A 19,953-nucleotide genomic window follows, 5' to 3' on the forward strand; every position below is an offset into this window, starting at 1 on the left:
AACTCAAGCTTTTTACTCAAGTAAAAGTGTAAAAGTATTGGTTTCAAAACTACTTAAAGTATGAAAGTAAAAGTAATGTAAGGGGGAAAAAAATGCCATTAAGGGCAGAAGCTTAGGCCGCGCCACAGGGGCCTACAGTGCACTACCCCACCTCCCCAAAAAACATTTTTCTAAAGGCTATAATGATTATAATGTTATATTAAAATGTTAATGTTGAAAAATTTGGGATGCACCTGTTTCAGCTGCATTTATGCCCATTGAAAATGAATGCATTTTAGTACAATGCAAATACATTCAAGAACCATATATGTGTACTACTGAGCATTAACATGTGTTTCATGGAGCGGAAGATATGATGACTAGTTGCCTACAAGTATTGGTCTTCCTGGCTACCAACCCCCTCACTAGTGCTTGGTTGGGACATTTCGCTTGAGTTCTCTCTCTTCTATTTCCTTGCTGGAGTGTGATGTGATTTGTGTCATGTGCGCAGGTGGGATGGATCGCGTACAAACCAATAGGGTGTAGGAATGGTATTATGTGTATACTTCTCATCCACCCACAATCAAATTCACTCTATCTGGATGGCACGATCTATCTGGATACGTTTTGGGGTTTTGTATTTGTGTATTTTTGAACAATGACAAGCTGGAATGAAGACAAGCTCAAATGAAATAGGAGTAAAAAGGTTATTTTTAAAATGTAAGGAGTAGAAAGTACAGATAATTGCTTAAAAATGTAAGGAGTAGAAGCAAAAAGTTGGCTAAAAAATAATGACTCCAGTAAAGTATAGATACCCAAAATTTCTACTTAAGTAAGGTAACAAAGTATTTTTACTTACTTGACACCTCTGTGCATAATCATCAACAATTCCACAGATATGCCAGAATTAGCCAAAATGCTACTTTTATTTGAACTCCCTGGCTGGATTTTGACATAGGCACCCTAATACTCCAACTTAAACACTGTTATTTTACAGTTTACTCCTTAACCTTGATATTTGTTGGCACGCACATATGCTAGTTTCTCATCATCACTCAACATGTCACTGTAAAGAAATGGTTGATCTTTTGTTTGCTTTTTTAAAGTGGGTTGTATGAGGTATACGCTGATAGCAAGTACACTAGCCACAGAAGATGCTCTCAGCATGGCCTCTTTATAGACAAATCCGGAGAAATACCAGAAGTTGAGGGGCCACCATTACTGCGGTAGACTCTCGCCAGTTAAGCCATGCATTCTAATGATGCCATGGCATTAAATTCAACTTGATTTTACTCAATAAGTTAGAGGCCGTGGTACACAAAATATGAATTTCACAGCTGATTTAAAAATTGTCTATGTAATGAGCAACTATTTTAAAAACTATGTTTTTGCTAGTCCATATTTACATACAGTTTTATATTATTACGCTAACTAATTTAAATATAATGTCATTAAGTCTTGTTCACGTAAGCTGAGTTTATGTTAGCCGACACTGTTTTTTCGGACATTATGGCACGTAACTGCCGAGCAGATAGAGATATGATCGTCCAATCTGTCCAGCTGGAAAATAAGCCAGTTGCATAATAAATGGCAAATAATTAGATATTCCATATTTTATTTCCCAAAGAAGCATTAGTTAAGGGTTGAATAGTCCTAATATAAACTAGAAGTCATTTTTCTATGACCTACATTTTGTGGGAGAGGTAGGCTACTCTGTCCTGCTCAGTGCTCAGGTTTATCTATCTACGTAAACTGTGCATGGCAAATTAAATATTCATGAGATCAACTAGTGGGGAGTTGACAGACAAAACTCTATGCAGGATAATCAGCAGTATGGAAGGATTTTGAATCAGCCAAGGATGCAGTGAATAATGAAGCAGAAACAAGGAGGACTGAAGACAGTTTAGCGACACAAACATGAAGAAGTAGCAGCTGAGTGAGGAGACTGGGTTAGACCTGGGGATAAAGCTGTACTGAACTTCAGAGAGTAGGTAAATCTACCTGTGGCCAATTCTCAAAAATATGGGACTGTATGTAAAACGGTTTTGAGTCACGCAGGAAGGAACAGATGTTTTTGGTTGTGGAGGACAGCACTGACGTTTACATGAAGCTGGTTAGCATGATCAGAGCTAACGGGCTAACTACTCCAGGCTAACACCAGTGAACACTTAACTTCAGCTGCTGAAGGGATAAACAAGGCAAGGTCAGCACTAAACTATCAACAGTGGAGGTTTTTTTCTTCAACTATTTCAACAACAAAGATAGCTGGATTTTAAAGTTGTAAGCTGGCAGCGGTTGCAGCTGAATTCATCAGCTTATGAGGACCAATATCGTCAATTAGGTAAGCAACAAAGTTCATTTAAAATTCAGAGTTTTAGCACAGTGTCTGACATTATTCTGCTGCTGGTTAGCGGTTTGGTACAATGATTTGTTGGTGTTTTCTGTGGAGGATATGTGGCTGTTGTTAGCTGCTAATTGTGGCTAATGATCCAAGAGCTGAGAGCTAACGTTAAGCTACGTGTTGTTTAATGTGTCAAACATAACAAATGGCATATGTGAGGAACAGCTGGTCACACTTTATGATGTTTTCCATTTGACTTAAATGCAAATAAATGAAATAATGACTTTTCTCAGTCATTGTCAAGTTCCAATCATGTGTAATCTGCGTTAGACAGGCTGTAAGAACAGGATGGACAGCTCGGATTAAGGTCTAGGTCAGGTTTTGTACAGAAATATGTGGCTCTTGTCTTGACACGATACTGGATCACAGAGTTTGTGTTTGTGTCTGTTACTGCTTTTAATGGTTAACTCCGTTAGTTGTATATGAGTGGAATTATGGAGGTTCGTCAGCTATGAGAGTCTGGCGTGAACTCTGGGTTTAAATTCACCTTTTTACTGTATTTCTGAAATAGATATTAGACATGGGTAAAGTATATTTCATTTGTAAAATATAACTGAAGTCATAGCCCTCCGATTATGGTTCCCTTGTGCTTCTGTAACGTTTTTATTCCAAACATATCTGCTGCTGTCAGCAGCCAGCAGGTGGTAGTAGACACTGCAGTTCCACCTCAGTAATGGCAGCTGCTCAAGATGGCGGGCGCCCACAAATCAGCCGTATGATTGGTCTATAGAGGAACTGGCTGGAGACAGTCATATTTACCATGTAATTTAGCTACTTAAAAAATGAGCCAAAAGACAATGTGGGGAGTCATTAAGTGACTGTAGGGAGACACTAATGCAGTAGCTTAACCAAAGTGTGCTGAACAGGACAATAAAGCATGTGACTAATCATGATGGATAGCCCTAATACAGGTACATCTCAAAAAATTAGAATATCACGAAAAAGTTCAATATTTTTTGTCACTCTTTTCTGAAAGTGAAACCCATATATTATATGGACTTGCTACACATACTTTTCAGAAGCCTGACATTTCTGTGTAAAACATCCTTTTTTAATTGATCTTATGTAATATTCTAATTTTTTGAGACACTGAATTTTGGGTTTTCTTATCTGTAAGCCATAATCATCAACAATTCAAGAAGTAAAGGCTTGAAATATTTCACTCTGTGTAACAAGTCTATACAATATATGGGTTTCTTGTTCAGAAAAGAGTGACAAAAAATATTGAACTTTTTCATGATATTCTAATTTTTTGAGATGTACCTGTATAATATAAATTTAAAAATACTGAAGATGATTTTCGTTTCCAAGTTAATAGCCATGAATACCATGTAGTGAAGTTATCCTTATGAGTTAAAAGGAAAATAAAAAGCTGTAAAAGAACAGCGCCATTATAGGAAAAATTTTCTGGGTGAAAATTAATGACTTGCAAATGTGACCTCTTCCTATTTTCATGTGCCCCCCCCCCCTTTTTTTTTTTATCTTGGCAAACCAGTGTTCAGAGAAATCAAGTTGCTGCCACATGTGGCCCACAGCAGTTCACAACCTCTGCTCCTTCCATCCCTCCTCTGTAACCTGGCCAGCTCTGACTTCCATTATATCATATTCACCTTCAACCTTTTCTCTTATCCTTTGAATTTTTCTCCTCTCTTTCTCCTACCAACCTCTCCTTCCTTCTTTACCACCCACCCCACCCCCACCCCCACCCCCAGCTTGTCGATCCATTTCCCCACCGGCTGATTTCCATTAGAAAGAGGTTGCCTCAGAACGTGGGCAGTAGATTAGCAAATAACCTTCCAGAACAGCTAAGTGAAAAAGGCAAAAAGTAAACATGCACAGTAAGCTAAACAATGGAGATGTAATGAAATGAGTCACAACATCCTGAAGTGGAAGACAGGCAAACAAGGACAAATATTCAAAGGAAAAATACAAACATGTACACATATACATATCCAAAGTACTCAGTGTGATACATGGGCTGATACAAACACGCGGAGGGACATGTCCAGACTGACTACAAAGCAAGCAAACAAAGACAAGCAAATTGAAAGCAACCCAGGAAAACAACACTCTGTACTCATACCGCTTACAAATGGAGGCATTGATGCATATTAGAAAAAACATCTTAGGAAGGTCAGTACTGCTTCTAATTCAGTTTCCTTTAATTTAAGGTCAGAAAGGGAAGCTCCTTTTGGAAGCACATTTTGTGCATTGAATGTATCAGAATGACAGAAAAAAAAAGCTCTAAAAAAATCCTCAGTTTGTGGCTGATTTAAGTCTATAACAAATTCCACAAATAGATTAACCTGTATGAAATCATCAGGTGGCCTTCCTGTCTATCTGCCCACATACTGTCAAAACTACTGTATAAGTAAATTTGGCTGTGGGTTAGATACCCAGGGTGGCTCATATACCAGACTAAAGTACTCTGATATGTGATATCATCACTGCACATGCATGTAGCTGCCACTGTCAAATGCCACACAAGACCTAATGTGATTGATATTTCATCCCCATTTGTTGTTTGTTGGCAGCAGCTGCTTCAGTTTCACGGTTTCGAATGTACTTAAATACATAACAACACAGACCATACAGGCAGAGGTTGGCACTTATTTTTAACCGCTTTCCCCCCTTGCAAGGGTCATGACTGTGATTTTAAAGAAATAGAGTATACCATTTAGCAAATTAAGTTGGTTCAATGGGAGACACTCCTCAGTAAAATCAACAAGTGACAGGCAGAGAGCCTTGAGGATGTGAGTCTGTCTTACACTATTTACATGAGGCTGAGATACCATATTATAGCTAGTAGACATGCAAACTCTATTCAGCATCAGATAATAGGTACTAATCGAGCAGCGAAGCATGGACTTTGCTGAACACAAACAACACAGCAAATAAGTAAATTATTATTTAATATTAAATTTAACACTTTTTTCCAATTTTATATCACTATCACCAATTCCGAGTTGAATTTAAATTTTGGAAAGTGCTGATATTCTAACTCTCTTGTGAATTTTTTTCATGAATTTTGAACACTCGTGTTGTGTTTTTTACACATTAGCACAGCTATTTTTTTTCACCATCATGTCTCGTCTGGACTTTTTGTCTTAAAAAGCTTGTAAAACATCAACCCTGTGGTGAACAGTCAAGCCCTATACATCCTTTTTTCCAAGACAACCTGGGCTTTAAGAATATATCAACTACAGTAATGTCACTTGATTTTTAAAAATGTTTTAGGACTCTAAAGACAAAAGAAAAAAAATCGGAATTTGAAACTCAGAGATTTTTATTTTTAACACACAGTTAATAATAGTGACTAAGCCTTTTCTTTGCACAGACTTGTTCTCCCATCTCTTGGGGACACTAGAAAAAATAAACATTCTGTCACTAACGATTTTCAAAATATCTACATATATACAAAGAAAAAGTCCACATGCTTTTTTTGCAGTTAGATTCATTTGTGCCATTCCTCAATGCAGTAGGGACGCAACTGGTTGACTGCCCCTTCCACAATGCATTGCTGTAAACAACATGGTGATACCCTGGGCAAAAAGCCGAAGTAAGTGATGGAAAATGGATTGATATTGGATAAAAGATGCCTATCAGATCTAACGACGTGGATTCAATATGTAGATACCCCAAAAAGTCACTGAAGTTCCGGGCTTGCTTTAGCTGCGTTCTTTAGGGCTACAGAGACATTGAGGCTAGCAAATGAATGACAAGAAAGTCAACTTTCAGAGAAAAAAGAGTGTCTATGAATTATGGTTCAAAGGTTATCAATGTTTTTATAAAGTAGTCACTTCTTTTCATTTACGACAATATCGTCCTCAGAGACTAAACAATGGAGATGTAATGATGGAAAGTCAGCCAAGTTCAGGGCTCACTAGAAAATATTCTGTAAGAGCTACGAATGCATGGAGAACATTAAAAGGCACAAAGGAGAGCTTTCAGATAAGAAAAAATCAATTAATTGTACATTTAAGTATTTAAGTATTGCCAGCTTGCATTCAATAATTCACTGCTGTCGGGCCACAACAAAATATTTCCAAAATCACCATTTTCCGGGGAATGAAGAAAATGCTTCATTATTTTACGAAAATATTTATATACTGAATGGTCATTGTCAGCTTCATATTTAAATTTCCTTATTGGTTTAAAATTTGTTGAGTAAAAGAACAGATGTAAAGGGTGACCAATAGTACTGATTTAAGAAAAAAAAGGATAGTGGAGATCTGAGATTTTGGGCCTTACCCCAGGAAATTGTGGCAAAATCAGGTTGTCTCCTGGCACAGAGAAAAGAAACGAATGCTGGGCTAGTAATCGCCCTTTGATAAAACTCATCATTCCATCCTTTATAAAAAATAAACATAAATAAAAATAAACTCAGTGGATATCTTCATGCATGGTGCAGAAGTGTTCAACATCAAAAACAACAATAATCCACCAGAAACATGAGCAAAGGAATCCCAGTGGTAATCTTTGTACAAAAGACAACATCTTAACACACCTAAACCCATAAACATTCACTAAAGAAGCTGTAACAGGTTATTTTTGCCTGAGATAATCATTATAAAAAACGTAGTGCCAAAACCTCCTTACTGGTAATCAGTAAATCAATACAAGAACAACTCAACATTCTGTGCCCAGAAGGGTGATGAAGGGTAATCGACTTCTTGTTTGGATACAGACCTGCTTTTATTTGTAGATTGAAGATTATAACACAAACTTAACCATGGAGAAAGGAAGTTGTTATGAACTGAAAAGGAAATAAGGGGGCAGTAAAAGGTACATGTTTGATTACACAAGGTATAGAAGACTTTGACTTGTCCGCTGAGCTTTTCAAGTTTTTCAAATTCAATTGGGACGTTAAGGAGCAGTGGTGGACATGTTTTACTTTACTGTGGCTGCAGGAAGATGCTGATGTGGCTTAACCAAAGTATGCTGAAAGGATCAATGAAGCATGAGATTAATCGTGATTAAAAAGAAAAAAATAGTGCACTAATTGTTGGTTTTAATCATGATTGCTGCCGTAGTTTCGACACAGTTTCAAGTTAGATTTTGAAACTACGCATGAAATTTTTAACTTTGCATAAGAGAGAGGATGCGGGCTTGGTCAAGGATGCAAACTAGTGCTCCTCACAGGTTTTGGTTTCATGTTACATTGACTTGGCAGTAATTCTTAATCAGAGGTTGTTCAGTTGCATAAACTAAAACAGCCTATTTCTCTTTTAATTAAAATCTTATGATAAAAAACAATGACTGAGCTAAAACCTGCCTGATCATAAAACATAAGAACATCCTGACCAAGTGTCATACACCATATGTAACAGCATTGTAGCTGTTATTATGATCTAATCAAGTCTTGGCAGGGGCCAACAGGCAGACACAAATAATAGCTCTACATATTGGCTCCTCCAGGAATCTAAAACTAAAAATAAACTCTTTCATAGACGTTCTTTACAAAATGTTATATGTCTTTATAGTTTGATTTCAAAGTATTTTTCAGTCAAAACACTTCAGTCTGCTGTGTTTATCCCTGGTGCCTCCTCTGATGTTACAACATAAGTTAAAACTCTTTAACTGTTGCAAAATAGCTGTCTGTAAACAGCCCCACCTAAATGTAGAAGAAGATTAAAAACCTGAAGCTTTGTTCCTGATTGTCCTCTTTTATTCTACACTTTATGCTCTTAAGACTTTAAATAGCTGCTCTCAGATAGAAATAGACTATTTGTGCTTCTTTTCTCCCTGTCTTGGTTTATTTAAGAACCATTTATCCAATGAAGAAGATGATGGAAAAATGCTTCTGATATCGTGAATATTCTGTCATTGATTTTCCCGTTAAATACTTCAGTTTTGCTAGACACTGCTGGGAAGCATTTTAACTTCATTTATTAAATATTTTCTTCTTTCATTCTGGTTTTCTTTTTGTTGTCACATTTTTTTAGTAGTATTAGTTATAAGCCCTTTTTCTGGTTTCTTACCTCACCTGTATAGATTCTTCATTAACTCTTTGTGCATCCCAAATATTAACAATGGATAGAATAAATAAATGAAAAGATAAATAAACTCACAAAAATAAACTCAAATATATAAAATAATAACCTTTTAAAATAATCACATCAACAAAGAATCAAATAAGATTTTTAGTGTTTTTGTGTAACACATGTCCACATTGATATACACTATATGGACAAAAGTTTTCGGACACCTGACAGTACACCAACAGGGATTGTAATGACATTATATTCAAATACATGTACTAGGAGTTGTTCCTCCTTTTGCAGCTTTTACAGCCTCCACTCTTCCTGCAAGGCTTTCTAGAAAATTTTGGAGTGCATTTGTGCCCATTTATTTTGTAGAGCATTTATGAGGCCAGGCAGTGATGATGCTCAGTGGGGTTGAAGTCAGGGCTTTGTGAGGGCCAGTCCAGTTCTTTCCCACCAAACTCATTAAACAATGCTGTTATAGTCCTTGCTTTGTGCACTGGGGCACAGTCAAGTTGCCACAAAGTTGGAAGCATAGCATTGTCTAAAATGTCTTGGTATGCTGAAGCATTAAGATTGCCCTTTAGTGGAGATAAAGCAGCTAGCCCAAACCTGATAAACAGCCCCATACCATTACTCCTCCACAAAACTTCACAGTTGGCACAATGCAGTCAGGACTGTAACTTTCTCCCTATATTCGCCCATTCCAGACTCCTCTAGCTTAGTTTAGAACAGCGCAGTGTAATTTTTCTCACCACAGAACATGTTTCCACTGCTCCTCAGTCCAGTGTCAGTGTGCTCTACACCGCTCCATCCAATGCTTGGCATTGGACTTGGTGATGTGAGGTAAACTAATTTCATGAAGCTCCCGCCACACGGTTTTTGTGCTTACATGAATGTCAGCCAAAGTTTGGAACCCATCAGTACAAAATCCAAAATCACACAAAAAACATTTTAAATGTAAAATACTGGAATTTTAAATTTGCGATAACAGACTGCAACTAACAACAGAAATTTGTTATTCAAAATGTTTTGTTTTTGTGTATATATATATATATATATATATATATATATATATATATATATATATATATATACATTTTTTTTTTATTACTGTGCAGGAACATTAAACCTTTACAAAAGTTTCCTTGAGTATCCTACATGTAACACCAAACATTTACTTACTGTTGTTCCCTGGTTTCCTTTTAATCTATTACAACTTCTTTTTTTCATGGTTAAGTTCATGTTGGAATTTTCAGTCTACCTGTTAAAGCAGGTCTGTATCCAAACAAGAAGGCAAATAATTTTAGTTTAAGACCGTAAAAATTTTAAAAATGGCCCAGAAGCATTTTTAAATGCAGAATGGCAGCTGTTTAAAATGCTTAAATTGTGCTGCGATTAATTGCAATTAGCAACAGAAATTCTGAGATTAATTGCAATTAAAAATGTTTATCTTTTGACAGCCTTAATCATTAATCTCTTGGCTGGAAACTGATTGCTACAACAAGAGTATAAATCTAGCTGTACCTATCTAAATGTCCACATTTGAGGAATATTCCTATAAATATGCACAAAAAAGGGTTAAGAGTGCCCACAATATTTAATCAATGTTTAGGTACCAATAATTCATATCTTGTATTTGAAGAAAAAGATTTCAGTCAGGAACACTGTCATCATATATTTGAACCATTTATTGCCAGATGGAATGCAGTTAGAGTTGGCGTTATAGCTCTGCTTTTCAGAGTACCCCCTGGGTTAGCCAAGCAGCCTGCTTAGGCTTTCCAGGGAGTGCATGCAAAATCCCCACATGGGTAAATACATACATAGAGACTTCATAGGATATGACATGGAGATTTAAAAGGAGGAGGCTTGGGGGGGGGCAATATTTCTGACAGCAGTGACAGGGTAGCATAGGTGTAGCAGGAATAAGTGAGAGTGGAGACGTGATTTAAATACGCCGCCTTATTACTAAACACGCGCTGTGATTGGTTGAGTGGGGTTGGGAATAGTGATTCGAACAACAGCCTGTCAGCTGATAACAGCTGGGCGTATGACTTCCGTGTCCTGCATGAACTTACGTAAACTTCATTTTTAAGACAGATAAAGATTAATCACAGAAACATAATTGTAAACAAAAGATGATTCAAAATAGGAAAATAAAGAGAAGGGCACCAACTTTATTTTCTAGGTCAGTAAACTGCGCACTACTTACTAAATTAAACCTTAACCTTACCGTATTGTGTAAGGGATACAAAAGAAAAAACTTTCGAAATTGGCACTGTCCTCAGTCTGTTGGTGAAGGTATTATTATGGATTATGTGTCTTTATCTTTAAATGAGATATTATTTGATACGACTGATAAGTCTCCAGTGACATTAATTTGACATCCCCTGCCCTTATTTCCCTGTCTCTCTCTCTGTAGCTGAACATGAACAGTGCCCCAACCTTCATGCATTTTCCGGCTAAGGGAAAGCCAAAGAGGGCCGACACCTTCGACCTGCAAAGGATCGGTTTTGCATCAGAGCAGCTGGCCAAGTGGATTGCAGATCGCACGGATGTTCAGGTATAACATACATCCACAGAAACACATTAATATTTGCAAGGTTGCAGTTGTAAAAGTGTAAGTTTTTCAAATGTAATCCTTATTATGTTCAGTTCTTTTAGAGTGACATATATGCTTTCATTTGTGGCAAGTAGCAGTATTCGTGGCAACTAAACACTAGACATAGGCTGAATAATGCAAGATGACAAATAAAGTCTTATAGATATGAATTAAGAAAGACGTCAATGCATCAGACATCTTAAATAAGCTTGTTATCATCTATTAAGTAGATGCTAGAATTATGCAAGGAGAAAAAAAGACAAGGACTTCAAAAGTGAATACTGCAACAAATCAAATACTTCCTTTCAGCGGTCTATGACAAGTTCCACAATGCTGCAATGTGGACACAAAGATCCAAATGATCAAATAGATAAAGGACTGCACAAACTGCATCAAATGGAATGATATTGTTTTGTGAGAGCAAAAAGCACTTTTGAGCAGCTCACTGATTTCAGGAAACAGGGACTGACACATTTTGGTAGGAAGGTTAGAGGCCTCTACTTGGAGGGAATCCATCACATAACAAATTCTTCTCCTTGGAACATCCTGTTAGCCAAGTACTGTAAGGCTAAGTCCAATCAGCGTGCTGACATCCTGTTGATGGGTCTGGATTCAAAGAGCCTCCCTTCAAAGCGTGTGAGGGAGCACTTACGCTAAGTACTAGCCTTCAGACACTCCAGTGTGACCTTACAGAAAGAATAAAGAAGAGAACAAAGAGAAAATTAAAAAGAACATACACTATGTATGATCAGAAAGATAGCGAGATGGATAAAATAGCGTGTCATCAGCGTTTAGCTCTGTCTGCCTTTTGTTTTTTGCTTTCTTTTTCCTGTTCTGCTTTTCTGTAGTACACATGTTACAAAGACTAAAGCCAGTACATACAAAATACAGTTTTTAAACCTACATGGCATTATGTGAAAAGTATTAAGTATTAAGAAAAGTATCCCCCGGGCCTAACGTGACAAAGTTCGCCCCATTTATTGTGTATTGAAATGATTACTTCACTGTTTGGTATGTGCTAGCATACATAACAAAGACCATACTGGTGGGGTTTGGCCACACTTCTTTACTGCTTTTCTGCCTCATAAGGTATACATAGCTGTGCATCTAAATTGTATACTGTTAGTGTTAACATTGCTGTTGAGTGCTGGTTTGACTGGAAACACTCCTCAGAAAGGACAAGAAGTGACAGGCGTAGGAGGGCAGAGTGACTCACGGTTTATGAGACTGTCTCAGAACCATCACTGTAGGCTAAGAGCTCATCAACTGTGTTGTAGCTAGTTGGTGTGCAAACTCAAATAGGCAAAAAATTATGGTACTAAAACTGCACAGAAATCTGCACATTGTGGACTTTGCTGAATGAACAGGAAATTGTTACTCAGGCAGAAAGTTTTGGAGGTACCAAAAACCAGACTGCAGCTTTTATACCAGGGCGACTGATTTTATATTTTATGGTATATCTACAAAAGGAAAATGTAATTTCAGATTTTTTAAAACTTATTTTTCTTTTGATTTATGGAAAAATAATGAACACATTCAAGGTTTGATCTTATATTGAACACCATGCCTGGTGCTGAGATCATTTAACAGCTTGACATTTGACATTAACTATAAAAACTAACTATAATGCTTGATCTAAAATTAAAAAATCCAACCATTTTAAATGAAATGTGAAATTATATTTCTATGTTAATTACATCTTTTTTGTAGTGTGAACATTTTGCTTCCATACAGCTTTTTATTTGCTTTTTATATTCTATACATTTAGAAAAACAAATGTCTTGTGAAACTCGTGATAACTCACATTCAGAGTGTATCATGCACTGACAAAATAGAAGTATATGAAGTAATTTGGTGACTAGTTTTCACTGCAGATACAATAATTTAACTCTAAAATTCCAAATGGGCATAAGAGTTGAAGAAAAATGATTAAAGGTCACATATTATGCAAAATACACTTCATTAGGCTTTTACAACAAAAATATGTTCCCCTCTCCTCTCCACAATCCACCGAAGAACCAGAAAAATCTATTCCCTCCCCCCTCTCTTTCTCCACCTTTATAAAATGTGTGCTGAAACAAGCCATTCTCAGATTTTCCCCTCATGACCTCATTTGGGGAGTTAGCACAGCTCCCAGGTTCTGTTACCCTCCCCACTTGGAAGAAAGCTTCACCCTCCTCTCCTGGATTAGGAGACATCCTTTAAGTGACATCTGTTTTCTAAGAGGGGCGTAATCAGGGGCAGAGTCAGAGAGCTCATTAACATTTAAAGCTACAGACACAGAAACAGCTTGTTCTGAGCAGGGCTGAAACAGAGGGGTTTTAAGACATGCAAAAATCCAATCCAAAGAGGGTTTTTTTTTTTTTTCCAGAAACAAACTTCACAGGCATGTTTTGGGGACCTCTGAGACCAATATAAACTTGTCTCAAAGGGGTAAAATATATGACCTTTAATGCTATTTCAGCTCATATTATCGTATTGAAACTGTTACAAAACAAAGCATTAAAGGAATTTGTAAAAAGCAATCCCTACATAGAGATTTCTAATAAATTTAGAAATGTAGAAAAAACTACATTTGTGAATATAGTATTAACAAAAGTTAATCTTCTCAGTTAAGCTCAGTTAAAGGGGCCTTATTTCCCCTAAAGTTGTAATGACAGTGTTTTGAGTGGATAATTTACCATTAATATATTAACACAACATTGACAATGCTAACAACATTAACATTGATATCGTCTCCTTCTCTCTCCTGTCTCTCCCCTTTGGTTGCTCTGGCTCCAGATCCGTGTCTTCCGTCCTCCTAATTATTCAGGCACCATTGCTCTGGCTTTGTTGGTCTCTCTGGTTGGAGGTCTGCTGTACCTGCGGAGGAACAACTTGGAGTTCATATACAACAAGACTGGATGGGCCATGGCTGCACTGGTATGACACACACACACACACACACCCACACACACACACACATTTATACATCAACATATGCAAATATGAGGAAACATGTTTTATTGGATTCTGGTGGAAAACTGAAATCCCTTTTAAAATTATAAATGTAATGTTTGTTCTGCCTAAAGAATCTCATTCTTACAAGTAATCAGTACAAATATAGATGATTTAAATCCCTTTGGTAAAACAGAATATATTGAAATACTCTTTAAACAAGCAAAGGCACAATCTGCATCATGCTTTTCTTGTTGGTTTTAGTAGCCAGTGCAGCCTCAAAATTATAAACCGTTACTTGTGTTTTGATAGACAGAAAAAGAAAAAGAATATTTTGCATTTTATTTTCCTGAATTTAAAGGAAAACAATCAGGCACATCCTGAATTGGCTAACCTCTCAAATCTGACAGATTGGCCAGATTCTGTGTTACAAAGCTGTCTAAAATGCTCTGCCCATTCTTCAAGCTTTCTGGACCAATCTGCATAGTTTTGGGAGATGAGGCAGTAGTTACGTGATTCATTTGTACTGTAAGCAGCTAAACAATGGCTGCCACCAGTGGAGCACAAAGCTATTATGAAGCTTGGACCACAGAAGAACTGGACAAAATTTTTTGTTAAAGAACTGCAAGGAATTGCTCTGAAATATTTTCTGGGTAGACGGATGTTATCGCTCTTTTCACGACCAACCTTGGCATGAGTTTGTGGTACAAGCAGGATCTATTTGTACAGCAAGCTGGTAAACAATAGCTGCCCCTGGTAAAGCAGTTTGCTCAGATGTAGCTATCGAGGTTATGCATATGACGCCACTGCAGCGCGAGGCTCTGCCATTCCAGCCACTGAGTGGCAGAAGGTTTGCACTGGTGACTGAAACCAGTGGGGAGTAAGCAGTAAACTACGTATTTTAGCTGAATATTGACGTCTTTTTAATAACCACATCTTGAGTATGTGCATTGCAGTTGTATAGATCCGATGATGATCTGATTAAAGATGTTTATAGAAATATTTGAAGCCGTAACAGTAGTAAATACGGCATTCAGTGAGTGATGAATATTATCTACATTCCATTCCATTCTCTTTCCTCTTACCTTAAAAGAAAATTAAGGCCTTATGTTTCAGCACATCAACCATACAGTAAAATGATATCTTCAGTGACAAGGCATCTAATGATAACCGATTTTTTTAATAGCTGTACATAGTTCTGTGATGTGGAATTAACATGGCTGGTTTTATGTAGAGAAAGACCAAAAAATAGTCAAGTCCATCAGTATTTATCACAGATTGAATTAAGTAGCCTTTGTAAATAATAGGATTTCTATATGGTTAAATATTGAAGTTATTTCCATGAATGCTTCATGACGTGAACCGCTGAGACTATTACAGTTTACATGACACAATATAAAAGTTGAGAGCTGTACTGTGTGGATTTGTCACATTAAAAAAGGAAATGAAGGTTTGACTGCTGTTAATATTGAACTAGATTAAGCAAGACAGCTCGGGTACGTTGATATAGTTTTGAAATACATCCCAAATTTTTCCCAAATGGATTTGACAACCACAGAGCAATCTTTTAACGCATAAAGTTAAAAGAAGTAACTGAATCTGAGAAACAGCTGATCTAAAGCTTCGTATTAACAACGCTTTTAAAGTTACTTCACTTTCCACATCCATCACTGATGAACCAGGCTGATGTGTGCCTTCAGGCTCTGCTTGTGTGCTTGTGTACTTGTGTACTTGTGGTCCATATAAAGCCAGGAGATTCCATCTTTGACCACATATCAAGGTCAACAGTCCACTGTGTCTTCAGGAAATAGAAGGGATCTCTGTCGTGTCCAAATATTCCTGATGTAAACGGACGCTAGTCTGTTTACCCATGTCTCTATCTGTTTCCCATCGAGCAGCCAGCTATGTTTCATACTGTTTTGCCACTCAGACTGATTGAGAAGTCATGTCACGTGCCAAAAGTGACATCAGTGCGTACCCTTTGTAGCAACAGTGTTTATCAGAACTGAAAAAAAAAACACACACACCGACTAAAAGCTTTCCTTGGTGAGAAAAAAATGTTTTTGTTCATGAGCTGGCTCCACTGCTAGTAAGCAACAACGCCAACATGGCTGTCGAGCTCATGTTTTATAGTTTACACCTGTCTTGTCTACACATGTCTTGTTTCTTTGATTGGCACGTAGTGAATGTGACACAGAACGTTTGTCCAATCACACTCTGAGAATAATTTAAAAGGTTCTGCCCTTCCAAAACACTTTGTATCAGCGGTTGCACAGATGGATGTAAAATATATGTCATGCAATTGATACATGAAACAGTCTATCTGGTGTGCCAGATTATAAATTGGCATTTCTTTAGAAAATGTATTCATCCCCAGAAATTCATGGTAAATTGTATTGTGGGCTTGTAGTATTGTGATACATATTGTCTCTTAAGTCAAGTGTCTTAAGTCATGACATCTCAACTTACAAACCAAACATGCAAAGTAAACAGGTGAAACAATTTTAACTGAATATTTTCAGCTAATTTTGACAATGTTCTGTATTTTTTTCTCTTGCTTTTTCTGTTTCCCCCTTTCTTTATCTCTCTCATAGTGTGTAGTTTTCGCAATGACATCTGGCCAGATGTGGAATCATATCAGGGGTCCTCCCTACGCCCACAAGAACCCCCAGAATGGACAAGTGGTATGAGAAACATGTCTTCTCCTCCTCTTAATGTCTTTTTTTTTAATCAATACATTCATCCATCAATCCATTTTTTCTCATTTCTTCTTGTATCCAGTCTCCCAGCTCTTTATTGCCCTCCTCTTATCCTCCCCTCTAATTCCTTTACTCCTACCCTTTATTATTTGTTCCAGTGTAGCTATATTCCTTTTCTTTAACTGCCTTTATCTTGAAGATTTGGACATTGCAACAAACAAGCAATGTTTTAAGGGTTAAGATGTATCTGTTTACATCATGGTGACTAGGGTTTGTGTTTGATCAAAGAAAGCAAAGATGCCCTATTGTGCACCATTACTACCTGTTTTAATGTCAGTGCAGAAGCAGGGAGTTAGTTACTGAACAGCTGGGTGCAGTTATTGTGTGTTATTATTAACTTTCATTTATTTTGTTTTTTTTTAATCTGCCTCATCTCCTTTGGTTCAAACTGTTTCCCTATTTTTTGGACAGTTGCCTTTATTATAAATATGTGTGCAAACACTAATGCACACACAGTATTTTCAGATATAGTTTTGCTGGTCATCATTTAACTTTGTTCATTCAAGTGTGAAATTAAAATGAAAATATGACTAAAGCTGAGAAAATGAGGCAGGGTGAGATAAAAAGAGAGAGAGTAAGAGAGAGAGATGTGAACAGAAGGAGGGGAATTTTTCTTAGAACCTTTGCCTGTGTTTAGGGTATGTGCTCTTTTTTAGGCCTTGTGTATTTGCACACACACACACACACCCACACACACACACAAATCCTTCCACAGAGACTGACACATGGGGTCACAGACCAGAAGTATACAAAGCATTGCTGTTGTTGTTCTAGGAAAGTCAATTCAGCTCTTGCAGGGACTAAAAGGAATTGGTATTCCCTGTAGCCATCACTCCTAGAGAGAGCACACAAACACACATAACAGAGAGGTAGAGTCGAAACACACTCCCAAAACGTTAAAAGAAAAAGAAAATAACTTCCAACCTCATCTTGGCCTTTCCTATCTTCTATTCCACGCGGTACAGTCCCTCTCTATTGTCAGTAAGGTCCCCCTCTGTTGTTCTGTGTAAAAGGCACTCTATTTGTCGGGCTCTGTTGGCACTCCTGTCATTTTTCACTCTGTTTGACAACAAACAGGTTTAACCCTCATCCTATGGAGCTTTCAACTCTTCTTTATCTCTTCATGTTATTTCCCAAAACTCTCCACTCTTTTCACTTTACAACTCACCTATTTGTGGACCACTTTTATTCCTCTATGGGAAGATTTGATGTCATTGTTCTCGAATAAAATAATTCTTGTCAATCTCTTAAACAAGAAATTTAAATAATGAACCATTTAACCAATGCCAGACAAGAAATATTAGGGCTGATTAATAAGACTAGTTTTATTTATTCCATTTGTTTAACCTTTGTTTAATCGTAAAAAGCCTGGTTCTCTAATTTTTCAAAACCCAGCAATCAGCAAGCTTATTGATTAGAGCTGTGCATCTTGACTAGTCTCACAATTGGATTCAGTAACAATAATCAGGCCAACAATTCAATTTGATATCAATACATCACAATTAATCCAACGCATCATCTGTTTTCTATATGTTGCCTTGCCTCCATTGTTTTTCAATGGGGACAAGTATTCAAATAAACATTAACTTCTAATGCCAATGTGAATTTCTGTACAAAAAGCCTTTAACCAAATGATATTAAATAAAACTAACCAAACAAAAAATACTAAAATTAATTTTCTTCTCTTTTTCAGAGTAAAAGTTTTGCATGACAAATAACAGCTATTGGAAATGCATTTTAGAATAGGCTTCATATTATTACTAAGTATTATTAAAGGTTCACTTTTTCTTTTGACAGGTTAACTTATTACTTATTGATATTAAACATCTTTATCACCTCCTTTTTTCTTTCCTTCACTCACTTTCACTCTTCTTATTTTATAAATGAAATAGGTATCTGTATGTATTAATTGCCCAGCCCTACATTCAACTGTCAATTTGAAGACAAAGACTTCAGCTGTGCTGGAAGTAATATACAATCATGACACTGGCTTCAGCTGCTACAGGACAGTTTTCTTCATCCCTCAGATCAGCACACAGCATGAAAAAGCCTTCAAAAATGCTCCCAAACTGTGTTGCAAGCTCTGTTAATTACAAATATTAATCCTATGTTGAAATCGACATTGAAATCAGCAGGATAAAAATTAATCAGCAGACTTAATGAGCGGACAGTTGGATATAATATATACATTTGGATAGGCAAATGTAAATAAAATGCCATATGTTCAAATGTCACATCAAGAAAAATAAACAAGAAACTTCAATAATTCAGGTGGGAAGTTGAGGAGTTTCTTTTATTTCAGCAATATGAAATTGATATAACAGATGGAATTATGACCTTTTTTAACTCTATAGCTCAAGCTCTACCCAGCTTACACCAGTTCTGTTATAAAGTGAAAGTACATTATCAACACCACTTGTCCCCTTCCATGTCTGATGCCAGTCCCAGCTGTCATAGAGTAAGAGGGAGGCCCTGGACTCAAAACCAGCCAGTCACAGGGCTGACATACAACACACAAACAACCACGCATGCCCGCATTCACACCTACGGCCAATTTGAAGTCACCAGTTGAGCTAACCATCATGCAATACATTGTTAATGTCAAGCACTAAAATGTGCATGATCTAGTCCTATAATGTGCAGTCTTGAATTTTATATGGCTGCTTGTTTGTCTCTGTATGTCAGTGACATGTTTGTCTCTGAATGCCATCCTCTGTGACCCTGAATGGAATAAGTAGTGTAGATAATGGATGGCTTTTTACCCACGCGGATGAAATCGGCAGGGGGTTATGTAAAGGGCTCCGTATCTTTGTTTGTATGTGTACAAGATAACTCAAGGAAAGTTGGATCTTCACCAAACTTTCAGGGAATATTAGGATAGTGACAGGGGAGAATTGATTAGATTTTGGTGATGATCCGTGCACCCGTTCGTTTTTTCTCGCACTTCGAAATTTTGAACACCATAGTAATCAATGGGAGCGTAAGTTCCTTAGTGGCGCTGCTTGGGTCTGCCGCCTCAGACCACTGGCATCAGGCCATTCTAGTTTGTTTTGTTTTTTCATCCCCTTCACTCTCGTACATCCCTGTTCATTCTCCTAGTCCTCATAAGAAAAAAGTGCAGTCAGCTAGTTTGTAGTTTCTTACCTGACTGCTGCTTCATTCCTCTCTTTCTCTCTTGTTCTTGGTTTTGTCTGAGCTGAGGAAAGCGATGAGGGCAGCATTTAAGCTTTGACATAGTGAAATGTTGAAGCAGCATTTTAGATAAAGACAGAAATTAATTCTGTAACTTTC

The 19,953-nt window shown here is 37.1% G+C and overlaps 1 protein-coding gene across 1 annotated transcript in view; it reads left to right on the top strand.

Annotated features, from left to right (window-relative positions):
* tusc3 (tumor suppressor candidate 3) overlaps positions 1-19,953 on the top strand; it is a 143,817-nt gene that overhangs the window by 76,045 nt on the left and 47,819 nt on the right. The window contains exons 4-6 of the mRNA XM_041785505.1: positions 10,787-10,927; positions 13,748-13,888; positions 16,498-16,587. Coding sequence (XP_041641439.1) covers positions 10,787-10,927; positions 13,748-13,888; positions 16,498-16,587 — 372 coding nt within the window. The remainder of the gene's footprint in view (positions 1-10,786; positions 10,928-13,747; positions 13,889-16,497; positions 16,588-19,953) is intronic.

Source organism: Cheilinus undulatus, linkage group 4 (genome assembly GCF_018320785.1).
Source record: "Cheilinus undulatus linkage group 4, ASM1832078v1, whole genome shotgun sequence".
Classification (NCBI taxonomy): Eukaryota; Metazoa; Chordata; class Actinopteri; order Labriformes; family Labridae; genus Cheilinus; species Cheilinus undulatus.